Source organism: Motacilla alba, chromosome 4A (assembly GCF_015832195.1).
Source record: "Motacilla alba alba isolate MOTALB_02 chromosome 4A, Motacilla_alba_V1.0_pri, whole genome shotgun sequence".
Lineage (NCBI taxonomy): Eukaryota > Metazoa > Chordata > Aves > Passeriformes > Motacillidae > Motacilla > Motacilla alba.
The window spans coordinates 15,955,807-15,970,874 of NC_052045.1; the positions used below are offsets into that span (position 1 = coordinate 15,955,807).

General features: G+C 45.2%; 1 protein-coding gene across 2 annotated transcripts; it reads right to left on the bottom strand.

Annotated features, from left to right (window-relative positions):
- Nucleotides 1-1,364: 1,364 nt before the first annotated feature.
- RLIM (ring finger protein, LIM domain interacting) lies at nt 1,365-14,549 on the bottom strand. Of its 2 annotated transcripts, XM_038122788.1 has the most exons (4): nt 14,367-14,549; nt 4,969-5,157; nt 4,061-4,144; nt 1,365-3,230 (listed from the first exon to the last, which is right to left on the bottom strand). In XM_038122788.1, exons 2-4 carry the CDS (start codon nt 5,135-5,137, stop codon nt 1,696-1,698), a joined length of 1,788 nt encoding a protein of 595 aa, XP_037978716.1. In that variant the 5' UTR covers nt 5,138-5,157; nt 14,367-14,549; the 3' UTR covers nt 1,365-1,695. The 2 variants fall into 2 exon arrangements, with proteins under 2 accessions (XP_037978716.1, XP_037978717.1); XM_038122789.1 differs by lacking the exon at nt 4,061-4,144.
- Between the last annotated feature and the right edge of the window lie 519 nt (nt 14,550-15,068).

Here is a 15,068-nt window from a genome sequence, read left to right on the forward strand (position 1 = left end):
CCAAAAATGTGTTTTAATTAGGAAAAAAGATAGGCCAGCTTTGGTTTTGTCATCTGAGGAACAAGCAACATTTCCCATCCAGCCAGCAAGAGCAGCTCATATCCCTTCAGAGCTACTGCCCTGGAATGGAAATACATAAAAACCACTTTCCCACTGCACATGAAAGCCAGGAAAAACCCAAAACCTTAGAGATTAAAACAAAGAAGGGGTCAGTGAGGGTGAAGGATGTTTCCCCACACACACACTCCGGTGAGAGTTGAGGCACATTCTCCAATTCTCAACTGCAACACATCATGTACATAATTCAGAAGTAAATTCATTTTCATTCTGTCCAATAGGAATATAAAGAGCTTGTTGGGTTTTTACTGTTAGCCTCAAGAATCTCCTACACATTTAAGTGCACTCATTTTAAAATGAAACCCAATACTAATGATGTGCTTTCCAGTTATTCCCTGAGGCACCTGCACCACAGGCTACCAACATCAGAGCACTCAACACATCCAGAAGTTACCAGTACAGTTGATGCTTGTGAAGAACTAAAAACCAACCTGTCCATACTGTTTGCTGAAGTTACAACATTGCCTCAAAAATTGTGAGGAAAAGCTGATAGAAAAATTGGGCACAAACCTCAGTGAACAAGCCAGTACACACAGGTTTGTATTATTCCATATTTGCAACCATACCAAGAAATAACCAGCCATTAGAACAGTTTCTAATTTTTATAATCTTTTTTTTTTGGTGGCATTACTGAGCCAAAACACTGCAACTATAACATTTACTTTCCGTTTTTTTAAATGCAATTAAATGTCTAATCCAACTGCTTTTATGTTACAGTAGCTGTTCACATAAATAGTACAGATATGCACTGCTCTTGACAGGTACACAGTCACAAAAGCAGCTCTCTCGTGTTCAGTTTGCTCTCTGTGTAGTGGGGTTTGTATGAAAAGCATTCTTGATTTCTAAGCATGGTACAATTTTAATTCTTAATGCGTTAGTACAACAGTGCATTGGAAAAGTACTGAGCTTCTACAAAAAAGCTTTACAATTTTAAAACAGATCTTTTTTTTTTCCTTTATTTAAACAAGCATAGGCAATTCTTATATTTCCACAACAAGATAAATATCCCAATTACGCTAACAGCTCATCCTACAGCGTGCCATAGTGATGGGGAAAGGGCTAACATTAGTGTTATTTACACAGACATGTCCAATATTAACCCAGGAGGAAAATTAAAAGTATGTTCAAATGTGCAATTGAATTAATATTATTTTTTTCAGAGAGTTGGATTTCTTGCAAAAATTCCTCTATGACTCATGGACACTGAGCTGGGATAACTTCTCAAATAACTCCTCAGAAGCACAATCTTGAGGAAAAACTGTTTATTGGGCTGGGACGGCAAGGGCTGGGAAGGAGAAAGAACTTAATATCTTCACAAAGAAAAAAATATTTTGAAACGGGGAGATGTCTTTGGACAAGTGAAATTGAACACCCAAACCGACTAGAACTCGAAAAACCTAATTAAAGAAATTTTCCAATTCCCAAAGCTTGAATCCAGAGAAAATGCTTTCATGAGGGAAGATTCACTCCGAGTCATTACTATACATTGAGGTACCACTCAAAAAGTGGCCATAAAGGAAGTGACTTCTTTGCCCATCACTATCACACCAGCTGCCTGGCCATCGACTCAGCTCTGCTTTAGACAACGCTCTCTCTGTTCCCAGAGGCTAGGACTGCCCTGCGGCAGATGGGGCAGGTGGAGTTCTCCGACAGCCAGCGGTCGATGCAGTGCACGTGGTACTCGTGCGAGCACGGCAGCTTGCGGAGCTTGTTGCCCTCCGTGTACTCTGTGATGCACACGCTGCAGGTTTTCAGAGCGTCGCTCTCACCAAAATTCCTCATGGCTAGGTTGTCAATTTGTTCTTTGGTGAGTCCTCTTGGTTGGTCATCGTCATCTTCATTGAGTAGGAAAAACTGTGCAAGGCTAAGGAATGGTAGAGAACCGCTTTCTTCAAAAGTGACCGATCCCCTCATATTCCGGCCTTCCCGCCTGGCACCAGATGTTGAGCTAGCCTCGTGCCCACCCTCGTACACCTCCCCTGAGCTAACATCTGCGTTCTCGCTGCCCGGGGCGCCCCCGCCTCCGCTCTGCGGCTCAGAAGTCTCCACGTTGTGACTGGGAGCTGACCCGCTGGAATCCGCATCGCTATCGCTGTACATGAAGTAGCTGAGCTCCCCGAAGCCCGTCATGATCTGCCTCAGCATGGTCTGGATGGCGACCGACGTGGTCTCGCTCAGGCCCGTGTTTAAGATCCTCCGGATGGGAATCCTAATGGTGCTGACGTAAGTTCTCACCCCGGCCCGCTCCGAGCGGGAGAAGGTGCGCCGGAAGCCTCCGCGCTCGCTCTCGTAGGTGACGGTGTTGTTGGGGGTCTGGGACCGGGAGCGGGTCCTGTTGGCTATGCTGTCCCTCTGCCGGTACTCGCCCGGCCGAACTCTTCTCACCTGCAGGTCCAGCACTATGGTGGGAGGCCTCTGCCCAGGAGCCGTGGACTCACTGGTGCCGGTGGTTTCTGAAGAGCCTGCTGCTTGAGGAGCAGGCCTCGTCTCAGGGGGGGAAAACAGAACTGCATTTTCACTTGGTACCTCAGTCCCCACTGTGTGCTGCCTTAACGTCACGTGCTGCCTGGTTCTAGAGCTGCCCTCAGCCTCGCCCGCTGAGGAGTGGTCAAGTGTTTGAGATGATGTGTTGTGATGAGACCTGCGAGAGGCCTCGCTCACTGCATTAATAGGTGACCTACTTCTATCAGTCCTAGCCCGCGTCCGCCGCTGTTCTGGACTCCTACTCCTGGCTCTCCTCTGCCCTCTAGGAGGGGAAGCCTCCTCAGCTGTCAGCTCCTCCGCACCGCTCCTTTCTGATCCAGGCTGCCTTACGGATGGTGATTCAGACCTTGGAATTTCAGAGTCACTTTGGCTGTTTTCCAAATCCTCCCCATTGGAAGGCTCTACAGATGGCTCATTCTCAGTTTCTGGATTCGTGTTCCCATTATTACGGTTGACATTTATTTCCAAACTGAATCTGAAGTCGCCGCTATTGGGGTTAGTCCGGCTCACTGCTCTCCAGGACTGGTTTCCTCGCTGCCCACTTCGTGTTGTATTTCCAGTCTGTCGGACTGAATTAAGCCAGTCTATTATAGAATCTCCATTTGAAACATCTTCTGCGGACTCTGCACCTGTGAAAAAGACAGGGAACTACCAAAATTAGAGTACTGAGCTAATTTTGGAACCATCTTTTCCAAGAACATAATTGCTTAGCTTAACAAGTGACAATTTAGAAGTGCTGAATCCTACCGAGTGCTACTGTGGCTTCACAGGCAGCGTGACAATTCTGTAACTACCAGAGCTCTTCTAAGGGAGCAGGAGTGGACATTGCTCTAATATGCACAGATAGGCTGCAGCCATCACAGAGCAAACAAGTCATCAAAAGAACATCTATTTTCTATCATAAGTAAATGGAAAGTCACATGTCAGGTGTCATAACACATCAATATTCTGTGTTTTCCTTTCCAAGCAATTAAGCGATCTATCGACCGTGAAACAGAGAATTAAGTTTGTCCTGAACCTTCACCTGCAGAGCTTTATAGCAAATCTGTCTCACTGAAGAATGAACCCCCAGTGGTCAGCTCCAAGCATCCCCCACCAATCTCTACAGAAGGGTGACAACAAAAGCAATGCAGCATCTTTGGAAGGGAAGAATTAAAAAAAGAGGGACTGCCAAAAAGCATCCCAGAAGGGAGCAGACAGAAAGGCAATCTTAAAAAAAATGAAATAAAAAAAGAAACAAACCTAAGCAAAACTTTCTTTTGATACAAGTAACAGATGTGTTATGAATGAAATCTGTCCCAAACTGACCTCTGCAGCAGATATCAGACATAAGGTTCACTGAGTTTTGAAACAAAGCTCACCTTGCACCTGCCTAGGCTTAACTTGTTCCACTCCTGCACTCAAGTTAAGGTCCGTATGGGGTGCTAAAGTTAAGAGTTTTCACAAATACTGTATATACCTCTATTCTCATCACTGTTTTGCTGTGGCGGACCTTCTTTAACTTGGTGTAGCCTTCTCAGCAACTCTTCTTCAGTAATTTCACCTTAGAAAATAAGCAAAATTTTCCAAAAATATTTCCAAATCATATATGTATGGCAAGCATTATCAAAAGCTTCTAAAGAAGGTACAAGCCACTGCTTGTGTTCTGTCTAATTAAATCCTGCCATAATGGCACTGGCCAAGCACGCTGCTAAGAGGAAGTTCAGACACTCTTAGCACTGTTGTCCCAAGTAAGTTTTCCTGAAGCTGAAATACCCATCATTTCCATCCTGTTCAAGAGAGATGCGCTCTCTGGTTCTGTAATCTCAACAACTGAGCAGCAATTTTTGTCATCCTAAACCCATTAGGGTGTACAGCATGAAGTATTTGAGGTTAACACTCCACAGGCAGAAACAGAAGGTTTAAATTACTTGAGTCATGGATTGAATTAGGTATCAGCCTATGAAGAGGAAATCCATCAAGTTGATTGAGAGCTGACACCAAAATGCCCATGCAGAGTCTCATACCAGACTACTTACCCTGGTTACAAACTCTGAACCTCACCAGCACAAAATCTGCACACGCAGACTTAAAGGAGATTTTTTTTGTCCATCTAAGGGTTCATAACTGGAATTGGGTCAAATCTGGGTGTTCCTGCCAAGTTGTGCAAACACCAGACTTTTGTATCTGACGAATCCACATCATCCTGGGTCTCCACAAGTCAAGGGACCACTTGAATTTGAATGTGAACAAATTAGCAAGAAGCTACTTCCTACCACGGAACACGGCTGCAGCACACAGATGGGTGAAAGGGCTTCAGGGGAACAGAAAATGACACATTTCCTACAAGCAACTCTAGCAGGATGGACATAGGCAAGCATTACCTACCTGGTGTTCCTAGCAAATTGTTATCTCTCATAAGCCTGTAGTCCTCTTCACTCAGGTTGTTCACAAACTGATAGAAGGCTTCTTCTCGATCTAACCGATCCAGCTGGCTCTGCCGTTGGGCTTCTGATTGATCAACACTTCCTTTATCACTAGAATCTGAGCTTTCCATCTTGATGAGTAGAAGAGTACCTAAAAAAGGAGAGAACAAACCCTTCGTGAGCAGTGAAATACAGCATGGAATTTATGCATGTTTGCAATGGAGAGTGAAGTACAGGTTAAGCAGTTTGCTAATGAAGCTTTAGTTAGGATCAGGTTCATCACCACAGGAATGAAAAACAAAGCATGAACCTCCTCAAGAAGTACAAACCAAACTGATGCCCAAATACTCATCAAGGCAGCAAGTTGAACACAGAATATCATCTGCCATAGGACTTATAGCCCATCTTTGAATTCACATAGTAGGTGACCATGATTATCTGCTTTTTGCATAAAATATTCCTAATATCACAACTGCCTCTCCAAGCAGCCTTACTGAAGTGTAGAACAAGGCATAAGCCATCCTTGACCGTGCTCTCTGAGCACAGGATTGGGTGCTCCTTGCCTTTTCCTGCCTGCTACAGAAACACCCTCTTCACCATACTAGTGGATTTTAACAGAATGAAGTGGTTATGAAGAACTCAAATGAAGAAGATGCTGTCAAACCCTGTGCACAAAAAAAATAAAAGGGACAGGTTCTCATTCCCTCAAAAAACAAAACGAGTTTGTAAAATCAGCTTTATAGTTTTACATCAAGAGAGGAATTTGCTTTCAAGTTTCAGCTTTTACTGAACTACTGATGTTGATGAGCAAATTTCCAAGACAAAACTCCAGCATATGCCAGCTACACCACTGCTTTAAAGAGCTGTCTTCTAGGCTGCATATTTTAAAATATAACCTTCTCATATTGTTTTTCATTTGGATGAAATACTCGACAACATCTCTCTTTCAAGGAAAATAATCGATTAATGCCGTGTCTGTATCTGATAAATAAGGAACACATGCAAATGCAGGAGACATTCTGGCACTGGCCGTGCCATGCAAATACATCAAATGAAGATAAAATAACCAGTTTCCTTGATCACTCTGCCTCACTATTCACAGCACTGAGAATTTTCCTGTACAACTGGTAGAATCTAGTTACTCAGAGGTGATTAAGAAGCTAATCTTCTGCATGCTAAAAAGCTCTGCAATAACATTCCCCATCAGAAAACATTCCTTTCATTTAAACCATATTTCAAGTGGCATGGAAATACTGGAAGAATAAAGCTTTTCTGCTTCTCACTGGAAAATTTCCAACACTTAGACATCTGTCTAGTGCAAAAAGCATCTTTTTTTGGTTTGTCAGCACAGCTGTCAAGTCAAGACTGCCCACAGTTTACATTAGTGCTTCTCCAGAAGAGCAGCACTGCATGATCTCCATGGGCACTTTATTTCAGCTGCTATGCTAAAATTAAAGTGCACCAACCACCTCGGTGTGCAGCACCAGAAAAATTCCACAGGACAGGACATCCCATTATTGCAGACTTGAAAATTATGAAACTGCTGTTCTGCCCCTCTTTGTCTCCAGTTCTGATGCAGCAGAACTTGATTTTAAGTTAGTGATATTAACTCACTGCCACTCAGGGCTACCGGCGCTGTTTGGTTCTGTGAAGTTCCACCACTTTACCAAAGCAATTACACCCTTTCTTCAGGAATCAGGGGCAATTGCCAGAGTCACTCCTGAGTCAGATGGGAGCCTATCAGCTTTCTGTGCATTTCCAAATCCCTGGAGCAATCTAAAGACTGCAGACTGGCATGTGACATGCGAGTGTTGTGTGCTGTGACTTGCTGTTAAACACCGATAAATGACCCCATTCACAGGACAGTTGAGCAATAGTTTCTGCAGGTGTGGTGAGCTCTGACCAGGCTCACTTAGGAAATCCCTGTGCCCTTCACATGCCAGGCACGTATTTCTAGTGAGAACACAGCTTCAATCAACTGTTTTTACAAGCTTTCTGCAGCAGAATTATTACTCCAAGTAGCGTTATTTAAAGACATGCAGGAGAAGATACTTTTAAAAGCAGCACTCAGAGGTTCTGGTAATATCCCAATAAAAGTCTCAAGTAGAATGAGAAACTTGCATCCAAAATAAAACCTTGAAATGCATCGGTTCTTTGGGAATACACATCAAACTTGGAAACACGTGGAATGTCTTCAGAAAGATGGCAATATTAACACCTTTATAAGCATTAGACCAATTCTTCAACAGCTCTTAAAACAGAAAGATGCACTACACGTACAAAACATAACATTTGTTTACTAATTATTTACTACTTTCCCTTTAACTGAAAATGCTTGCAGGCACCTCGGCTATCTAATGCCTACATGATTCAAAGATATTTGCCTACTCCATCTCAGAAAACGAAGGGGCACCATTCTTGGTCAGGGAAAAAGGGAGACTCAAAACAAGTCAATTGGGGGGGAATTAAAAACCTCTTCTTCACCAACACGCTGATGTACAGTCAATGGGTGATTCTTTAGGAAATGCTTAGAATAAGTCAGTACTACAAATTTCCAGGTGTGCTCCTCTTTGCTCCTCCTTCATGTCTTATCTTCCCTCTTAAACCATAAAATCAGCTAATGGTCAAGGCTGAATAGACTTAACTGCTGAGAAAAAAGCCTCAGAGGTGGCATGAATGAAGAATTTAATTTACATGAGGAGTTTCCTGCTAGTGACAAATTGCTGTATTTTCCTATTGCAAGCTACTAACAGGTTACACCAGTCCCCCCTATCCCCCAGAAATGCTGTGCATCTCTCTGGGATGCTTACACTGATGGAAATGCAGATGGCACAGAAACATCACAGCAACAACACATTCTCCCCGTGTGACTGCTGACAGCAAATGGGATGATACTCTTCAAACCAGAGCTCTGATATTAAAACCAGCAAATGAAAACCAGGACTTCTACCCCAAGGCTTCTGCTGTTTTCTATCTCCTCCCTGTGCACTCAGCTCATTGTGCCCATTGTCCAACATAAGCCTCACCTCCCAGCCTGCTGCAGAGCTCTCCATGGCCAGACTGAACCTACTGGAATGTTTAGACTGCTCCTGCCTCAGCACAGCTCCACAGAGCCCATCTGGCTGGACAGCAGGATTTCCACAGTGGGAGTTACTACGGCCCTGCACAGAGAGGCAGAAAGAACTTGGAAATCTGCCCCTCAGAGTGCTGCTCTCAGCTCACACCCTGCAGACAATTAAGACTGGCTGAAGGAAGCCAGTAATGCAGGGAAGCCTGATGAGGGGAAACCAACAGGTGTACTATTAGCTTACAACAAAACAACCAACATTTGGCTATCTAATAAGCAAGTACAGTTCAACTCTGCTTTTCTTTCTTCCAGTGTAATACTTTGTTCTTATCCAAGCTAAAAGACTCAGAATTTCCTCCTTTAGTGTCCTCCCTTGTCAGCTCTGAGTTGACACAGGGTGGGGAAGGTCACAACTACGAGCAGGAAGTTCAGATCTGCTGGTTACTGCCAACCTCAGCTGAGACACCCAGGTATGAAAATCTCTTTACAGGGAAGTGAGGGGGTGACCACCTAAGGACTGCACAAAGCAAGAGAACCAGAGATAGGATAAACAATCTTCTCCTTGAAAAAAAACAAAACAAAACAACAAAACTCTTCAGCAGCTGAATATCCAGGCAAGAGTAACTACAGTGAATTCTTAATTGGTGTTCCCATCCTGCCACAAATCAGAAAAGTATCTTCCCTGCAGTTACGCTTCAACAGCCTCAGAGATTTCCAAGCACAAATGACAGCCTGTCTCCCCACTGCTGCTCCAGACTGCAGTAAGCCCACGAAAGCTATTGTTTGTTACATTCTTTTAATTCAAGAGGAAGTAATACTGTGGTTTTTTGATAGGGACAATTTAAGAGTACTGAAATATTCCCTCAATTATACAAAGTTATCATTCCTACAGCGTAAGAAATATTTTGTTTTCTTTCATGCCAGGTTGTTTGTAAACTAAATCCAGTCAGGAGTGTGCTACTGCCTCAAATCTAGTGGGACAGCAAGCAGGGATAACATGTGTGTGTCTCCCATTTACCTTCAACAGTAACACAGCCTATCTCCATATTACACTGCACTTGTGGACTACAGGATTCTTCCCAGAAAAAGCATTAATGGACCATAATGCACAGTAATAAATCTCTAGTTCTTCCTCCTTCAATAATGTCTAATATCTCCTGACATCAGTTACCAAGACACTACCTTAGCCTGCATTCCTGGGTTTTTTTACATTTAAAAGAAATCCTTTTAAATTTAGAAGAAATTTAAAATAAAACATTAGAGCTCTCATTAAACCAACTAGGCAGAACTTAGAAACTAACAAACCCTGAAATCACTAATTGGCAGGGTTAAATGAAAAAGCAACACCTTAAAATTAAAATTTTCATTAGATTTATGGGGCAAGCCTCAAATCTTTACAGGACAAGGCATGGAATTTAATTAAACCGAAGGAACAACTCAGCTGCTCATGAGTCAGGTGTGCAAGAAGAAGTTCCTCTAGAACTCCCCCATGTCGGTGTTACTGGTATTTCAACCTCACCTGAGAATCTCTCGTGCCCTGTGTGGCAGGAATGTTTCCTGAGTTACCTCACGTCCCAGCAACACAGTTAATACCTCTGGATAAACAAAAAAGAGGATGGCAGTGTGGGTGTTCCAGAGATGTCCTCAGCAGAAGGCCAAATTCTCATTTATGATTCATACCCTCACCTTAATTAGCTACTCCAACCGGTAGAGCACCTTGCTTCCTTGCAGTCTACAGAACTGATCAAACCCTTGGACTGAAGGAGTGACTCAGGATGGAAGCCAGAAGCACTGAATTGTTTGCTTTGGGTCGTTAGAGGCTATTTTCCCTGCCCAGGCTGCAGTGAACATGCCTCAGAGACACTTCAGCTCGAGAGAAGCAGAGCACAGCTGCGTGTCCAAGCGCTTTCCACGAACTGTGACTTCAGCAGCTCTGACGTGCCATGGCAGCACGGCCCCAGCCAGCCACGCTCCGATTCCATGTCTCAAATGACACAGGAACAGCAGCTAGAACAGGGAGTCCTCTTACCCCAGCTCCTTCAGCACAAACTGAACCCACTTCACACACAGCACTCATCCAACCCACTCCACCTCATTTTCCTAGAAGAATTCGAAGTTGTAAAACAGTTTGCATGCCAGTCAGTATCCAATTTCTCCATACTCAAAACGAGCTGGAAGTAAGGCATAACAGAAACTACATTTTCATCTTAAATATTTCATCACTCAAGTCTGCAAGCTCAAAAGCAGAAGCAAAAACTGCCAGTGAATCCCATCATTAAAGGAAAAAGACACCTAAGACAGTGAAATGAAAGTTATCTATTTGCATTATACATGGAGCTTCATTATGCCAAGTTTGTTTGGCTTTCTCTTTTTGTGCAGGTGCACAAGCTTCCTTTTGTGATCACATTGAAGGCTTTGATACCACAGGTCCAATACACTCATCTCCATCTTAGAAACAGGAAAAAGGAACAAACTTTTCCAGTTTTCAAAGTGGCATCGTGAATTTTGGGATTTTTTTTCCTCTGCTATTGTGGTTTTTTATTTCCACTGTGATGAACAGCAGATTTAGGTTCTTATTAGCTTTTTAATAAACCTACCACAAATTTTAAAGTCAAGAACTCCCTATGTCCTCTTTAACTCCAAAGTTATCATGAAACATGCACCACTCTTGCAAAGCTGGAAGAAAGTTTTGTATTCTATGGAAATGTTCTGTGAAAAGTGCTGTAAAATTTAAATCCCACTTTAACAAGGAGTGTTAAACATCGATTCAGCTTTTTTACCACCCCAGTGTGTTTCAAAGCAAAGGCCCTCAAACAAGATGTCATTCTGAACATACATTTCAAACAACAGAAAGCAAATGAATACTTTTGCAGAACAGTGGCAGAAAGTTCCACAGAATAAAAAAACCCAACAGACCAGAGAGCAAAAACACTTCAGCTGAACCAACTGCTGAGATAAAGAAGAGAAACACTAACAACTCCTGATAAGTCAGAAAGGAGTGAGGAAATCAGGGCAGAGCTCAGCAATTCCAGAACACTGAGAGCATGTGGAACCAAGATGGAGCTCTGAAAATAAAATGCAGCAACAACTGCCAAAATGCTGGGCTTTGCCTTTTATCATCTGCACTTACTAAAACAACACTTCTCACATACAAGTGGAAAATAAAAATTAAGATAACACTGCCTTTGCCATCAAATGCAGATAGCACAGAAGAGAAAGCTTGGTGTATATGAGGTGCAGCAAGTCTCCAGCACTGCAGCTCATGAAATGATGCTCTTCTTGCCCAGAAATGAGCTTCCTGCTGGGTCAGCAGCAGAAGGCCCACTCTGAACTCCAAAGAAGTGAAGCTGCACACAAGTAACCAGCGTTGACCCTGAGAGACAGCACTGGAACAGGACTGATATCCAAGGACAAGTAAAGTTTCGATTCCTGAAGAAACACAAGCTGTGGTTGGTGAAAACACCAAGCCAACCAACACTCACTGACTTTTAACTAAAAAAGAAAAAGCCATCTTTAAAAGCACTGCTGGATCTTGCTGTCTCCACACAGCCGCTGCTACTGCAGGCACTGCTAACAGCAGAGAATCACTGCAACCACAAGCCACAGAGCAACTCCCGCACGCGCGCTCCTGTTCTTGCTGATACCCGCTGCACAACAAACACAGAAGTGGGAAATAAAACGAAGGCAAATTTATCTGAATTTAAACAGACGTCTGTACCATGAGAATTCCATTTCTGATGCCATCCCAAGGCAGGGCAGCTCCAGCATTTTAACAGGACTATGTGCACGTACACCTTGCACATCAAAACCCAGAGTGCTCTGAGCACAAGATGATTTAAAATACTGAACTAAGGTAAAATATGTGCTAGCTTTTCCTACGTTCCATAATCATCAGGTGGTTTTACGAGACCATCCAACCCTGCAGACCTCCCTGAGTCAAAAGCTGAGCCTCAACACTGCACAGCACCAAAAGCTCCTAGCAGGCATCTTGCTAATACAAACCTGAGCAGTCTGAAGGAGACACAGGCTTGTGTTTATGATCTTACCTGCAGCCAGAACCCGTGCAAAGGCAAAACCAGTCCCTGGGATGCTCCTGGCTATCCCTACTCAGCACACAAAGCTCCTGACTAAGTTATGACACTGGTACACTCTTCAGAAGTTTTGGTTTTGAGAAGCACAAGATTCTCATAAAAGTCTCTTGAAGATGGAAATGTTCACATTTGGTTTTATCCCCTCACAAGTAATTTTTGCAAGCTAAGCAGCTGATAAGTTTTCACCAAGACTGAGATTAAACCACAAAACCTTGGATAAACGCCCACTAACCGTGTCTGGATTCCAGTGCTCTAACACATGGAAACTAAGTTCTCTACAAAAAAAGAATTTAGGACACTCCAGTAATGTGTTAAGCTACATTAGGCTGGACTTAAATACGATCTTTAGACTCACATATGGAGTCAGAACATTATGTTATATTATGCTATGATTGTTAAAAAATGTACAACACCTCCACTGCAACTGGAATGATTCTGCTAAGATCAAAGGATTTATTTTGATACGTTCCCACAGGGAAGAGGAATAAAGGAACAAGCTAGGCAGGTGGATTGATGTAGAGGTATTTGGAAAACATTTCAATCCAAGGGTCACGTTATCCATTCCTCTTAAAAAGCACAACTACAGATACTGGAGAGCAGACACTTGCAACACTCTTGCTCAGGAATTCAGTAATATGGAAAAGAAATATGATGCAGATGGCAGCCACTACAGCTTGAAAAATACTGGTGTGTTGTTATTTCAGTGACAAACATTTACCCAGCCAGAGTTGCTGATGAAGGGAACACTGCAGTTGTTGTGCCTTAGTGGTCTAACATAACAAGAAACCCTTAATTTTATAATGTGTGGTGTGTTTTCCCTACCCAGGACATAATTCCAAGCTATCATTATTTTAATTCCAAAATGGTAAACCTGTAGAGGGAACAGAGTTAGTTTAAGTGCTCGGTGACCACTACAACAAAACTAAATATCCGACCCTCAATTAAGATAATTAACTGCCCAAGAAGCAGCCAACTGTTTATTTGTTTTGGAAAAACTTGACAAGTCACCGCAATTAAAACTCAGGGACAAATTAGTGTCAGAAGTTCTTCTGAACATTTGATAGGTATTTCCAAGTTGAAATTACCCAACACTGCCAACCTGGTCAGGAAAATAGAAGTGATGTGTGATGGTACTATTGGGTATTATCAAGTTTGTATTCTTGTTTAGGAGCTTCTCTATCAAGGCTCCACCTTCCTGAGAAACAGCAAAATATTACTACTATTATTTTAAAAAGTCAGGGTTTTTTTGCTGTGAAACCTTTTGTCAGACTTCTACTGCACACTAAAATCAAGACACATAATACAATTTATAAACAAACCTTAATCATCTCTACATTATATACATCTATATATACACTATTATACACAACCTGATATTGCTCCTCAATTAAAGCAGACCTTAAAGCAGACCTGTGTTACCCTCAAGATAAACACATACATGCAGCTGGACTTGACAAAGGTTTTGAAACAGAAAAACAGAAACCTTAAATGCCAACAAACACCATTAAAAGGGGCAGGGAAAACCTTGCACAGGAAGCTAAGGTGACAGAGCAAAGATGACATGCTTAACTGGGGAGAAACTGAGCACAGGAATAGCAAACATCACAGGTCTGAACAGGTCACAGGCTGATCCAGAGCTCGGCACAGCGGGAGAGGAAGAGTTCTTCTCGCCTGTCGTCCACAACAAGGCTTCTGGCCTCAGCTCGCGGGAAGCTCGGCCTGCAACAGGGCCGTGAGGAGCTGCGGTTCCTCCAGCAGACACTGAGCTGTGGACAGGGCCCAGGACAGCGGCCACCGCCGCCCCCTCCCCCACCCCTCCCAAAAGAGCTTCTTCCAATTCCTGCCCCAGCCCAGCAGGACCGCCGGAAGGTGCCGGGCCCGCCTGCCCTCCCCGGGGGCAGCGCAAACCCAGCTCCGGCCCCCAGCGGAGGATCAGGGTCGCGGCGGGCGGCCCCGCCAGGAGAACGCCCGGGGTGACGGAGCGCGGCCCATCCGGGCACACCCGCGCTCGGACCGCCATCACCGCCCCCCGCTCCCTCACGGCACCGCGGATGGAGCCTCCCGCGCCCCGCCGAGCCGCCCCGCCGGCCCCGAGCGGGGACTGAGGGTCCCCGCTCCCGCCGGAGGCCGCCGCCTCCCCCGGGCCTGGGCCTCTCCCTTCGCCGGGCCATTTTGAGAGCCCGCCCCCGCCCCGGTGCTCACCGCCCGCTGCCGCCGCCCGCCGCCGCCCCCCCGGCTGTGGGTGCGCCGCTGCCCGCGCCGCTCGGGGCTGGGTGCCGGCCGTCCGCGCTCCGCCCGTGCCGCTCCGCCGCCGCGCCGCCTCCTGCCCGCTCAGGCGGCCATTTTCTGCTCCATTGTTACCAAGGAACGGGGGGCCGGAAGCGGCCGCCGGCAGCCGGAAGTGGAGGCGCGCGCGGCCCGCGCAGGCGCGGCCCGGGAGGGCAGCCCCGCCCAGCGCGCGCGGCCCCGGCCCTCAGGGGCCGCCGCCATTTTGGTGCGGGCACGGGCTGAGGGTGCGGCAGGGTGGGGCGGGAATGCCATGGCTGCTCTTCAGCTCACAGGCCCCCGGCAATGTGGAGGGGACCGGGCGTCAGCGGTGCTTGCCCGTGGTGCGGTGCAGGAGGAGGGTCCGTGTCCCTGAGGTCCCCTAAGTGTGGGGCCGTTTCATGTCACCTCAGGTGTGTGCACGCTGGGCAGAGGGGACTCCGTGCAAGGTCGATGGTGGCCAGCAGTGCCAAAAAAAGCAAATAAATACTGGCAGTACTGGCGTCTGTCAGTGGGGATATTCACGCTGCTCTCCCTTCTCACCATGGACATTCCTCCACCTCTAACCATTGGCATTCCTTCTCCGTTATACACGGGCTTTGCTTTCCCTCCAAGCTTTGGCATTCCTTCACCTAAAAC

What these genes read in the sequence shown, in the direction of transcription:
- RLIM (XM_038122788.1), bottom strand. Translation starts at nt 5,137, where the DNA reads ATGGAAAGCTCAGATTCTAGTGATAAAGGAAGTGTTGATCAATCAGAA. An exon ending in CAATTTGCTAGGAACACCAG is followed by an intron (nt 4,145 to 4,968) that starts GTAGGTAATGCT and finishes TTATTTTCTAAG; the next exon opens with GTGAAATTACTGAAGAAGAG. An exon ending in AAACAGTGATGAGAATAGAG is followed by an intron (nt 3,231 to 4,060) that starts GTATATACAGTA and finishes TCTTTTTCACAG; the next exon opens with GTGCAGAGTCCGCAGAAGAT.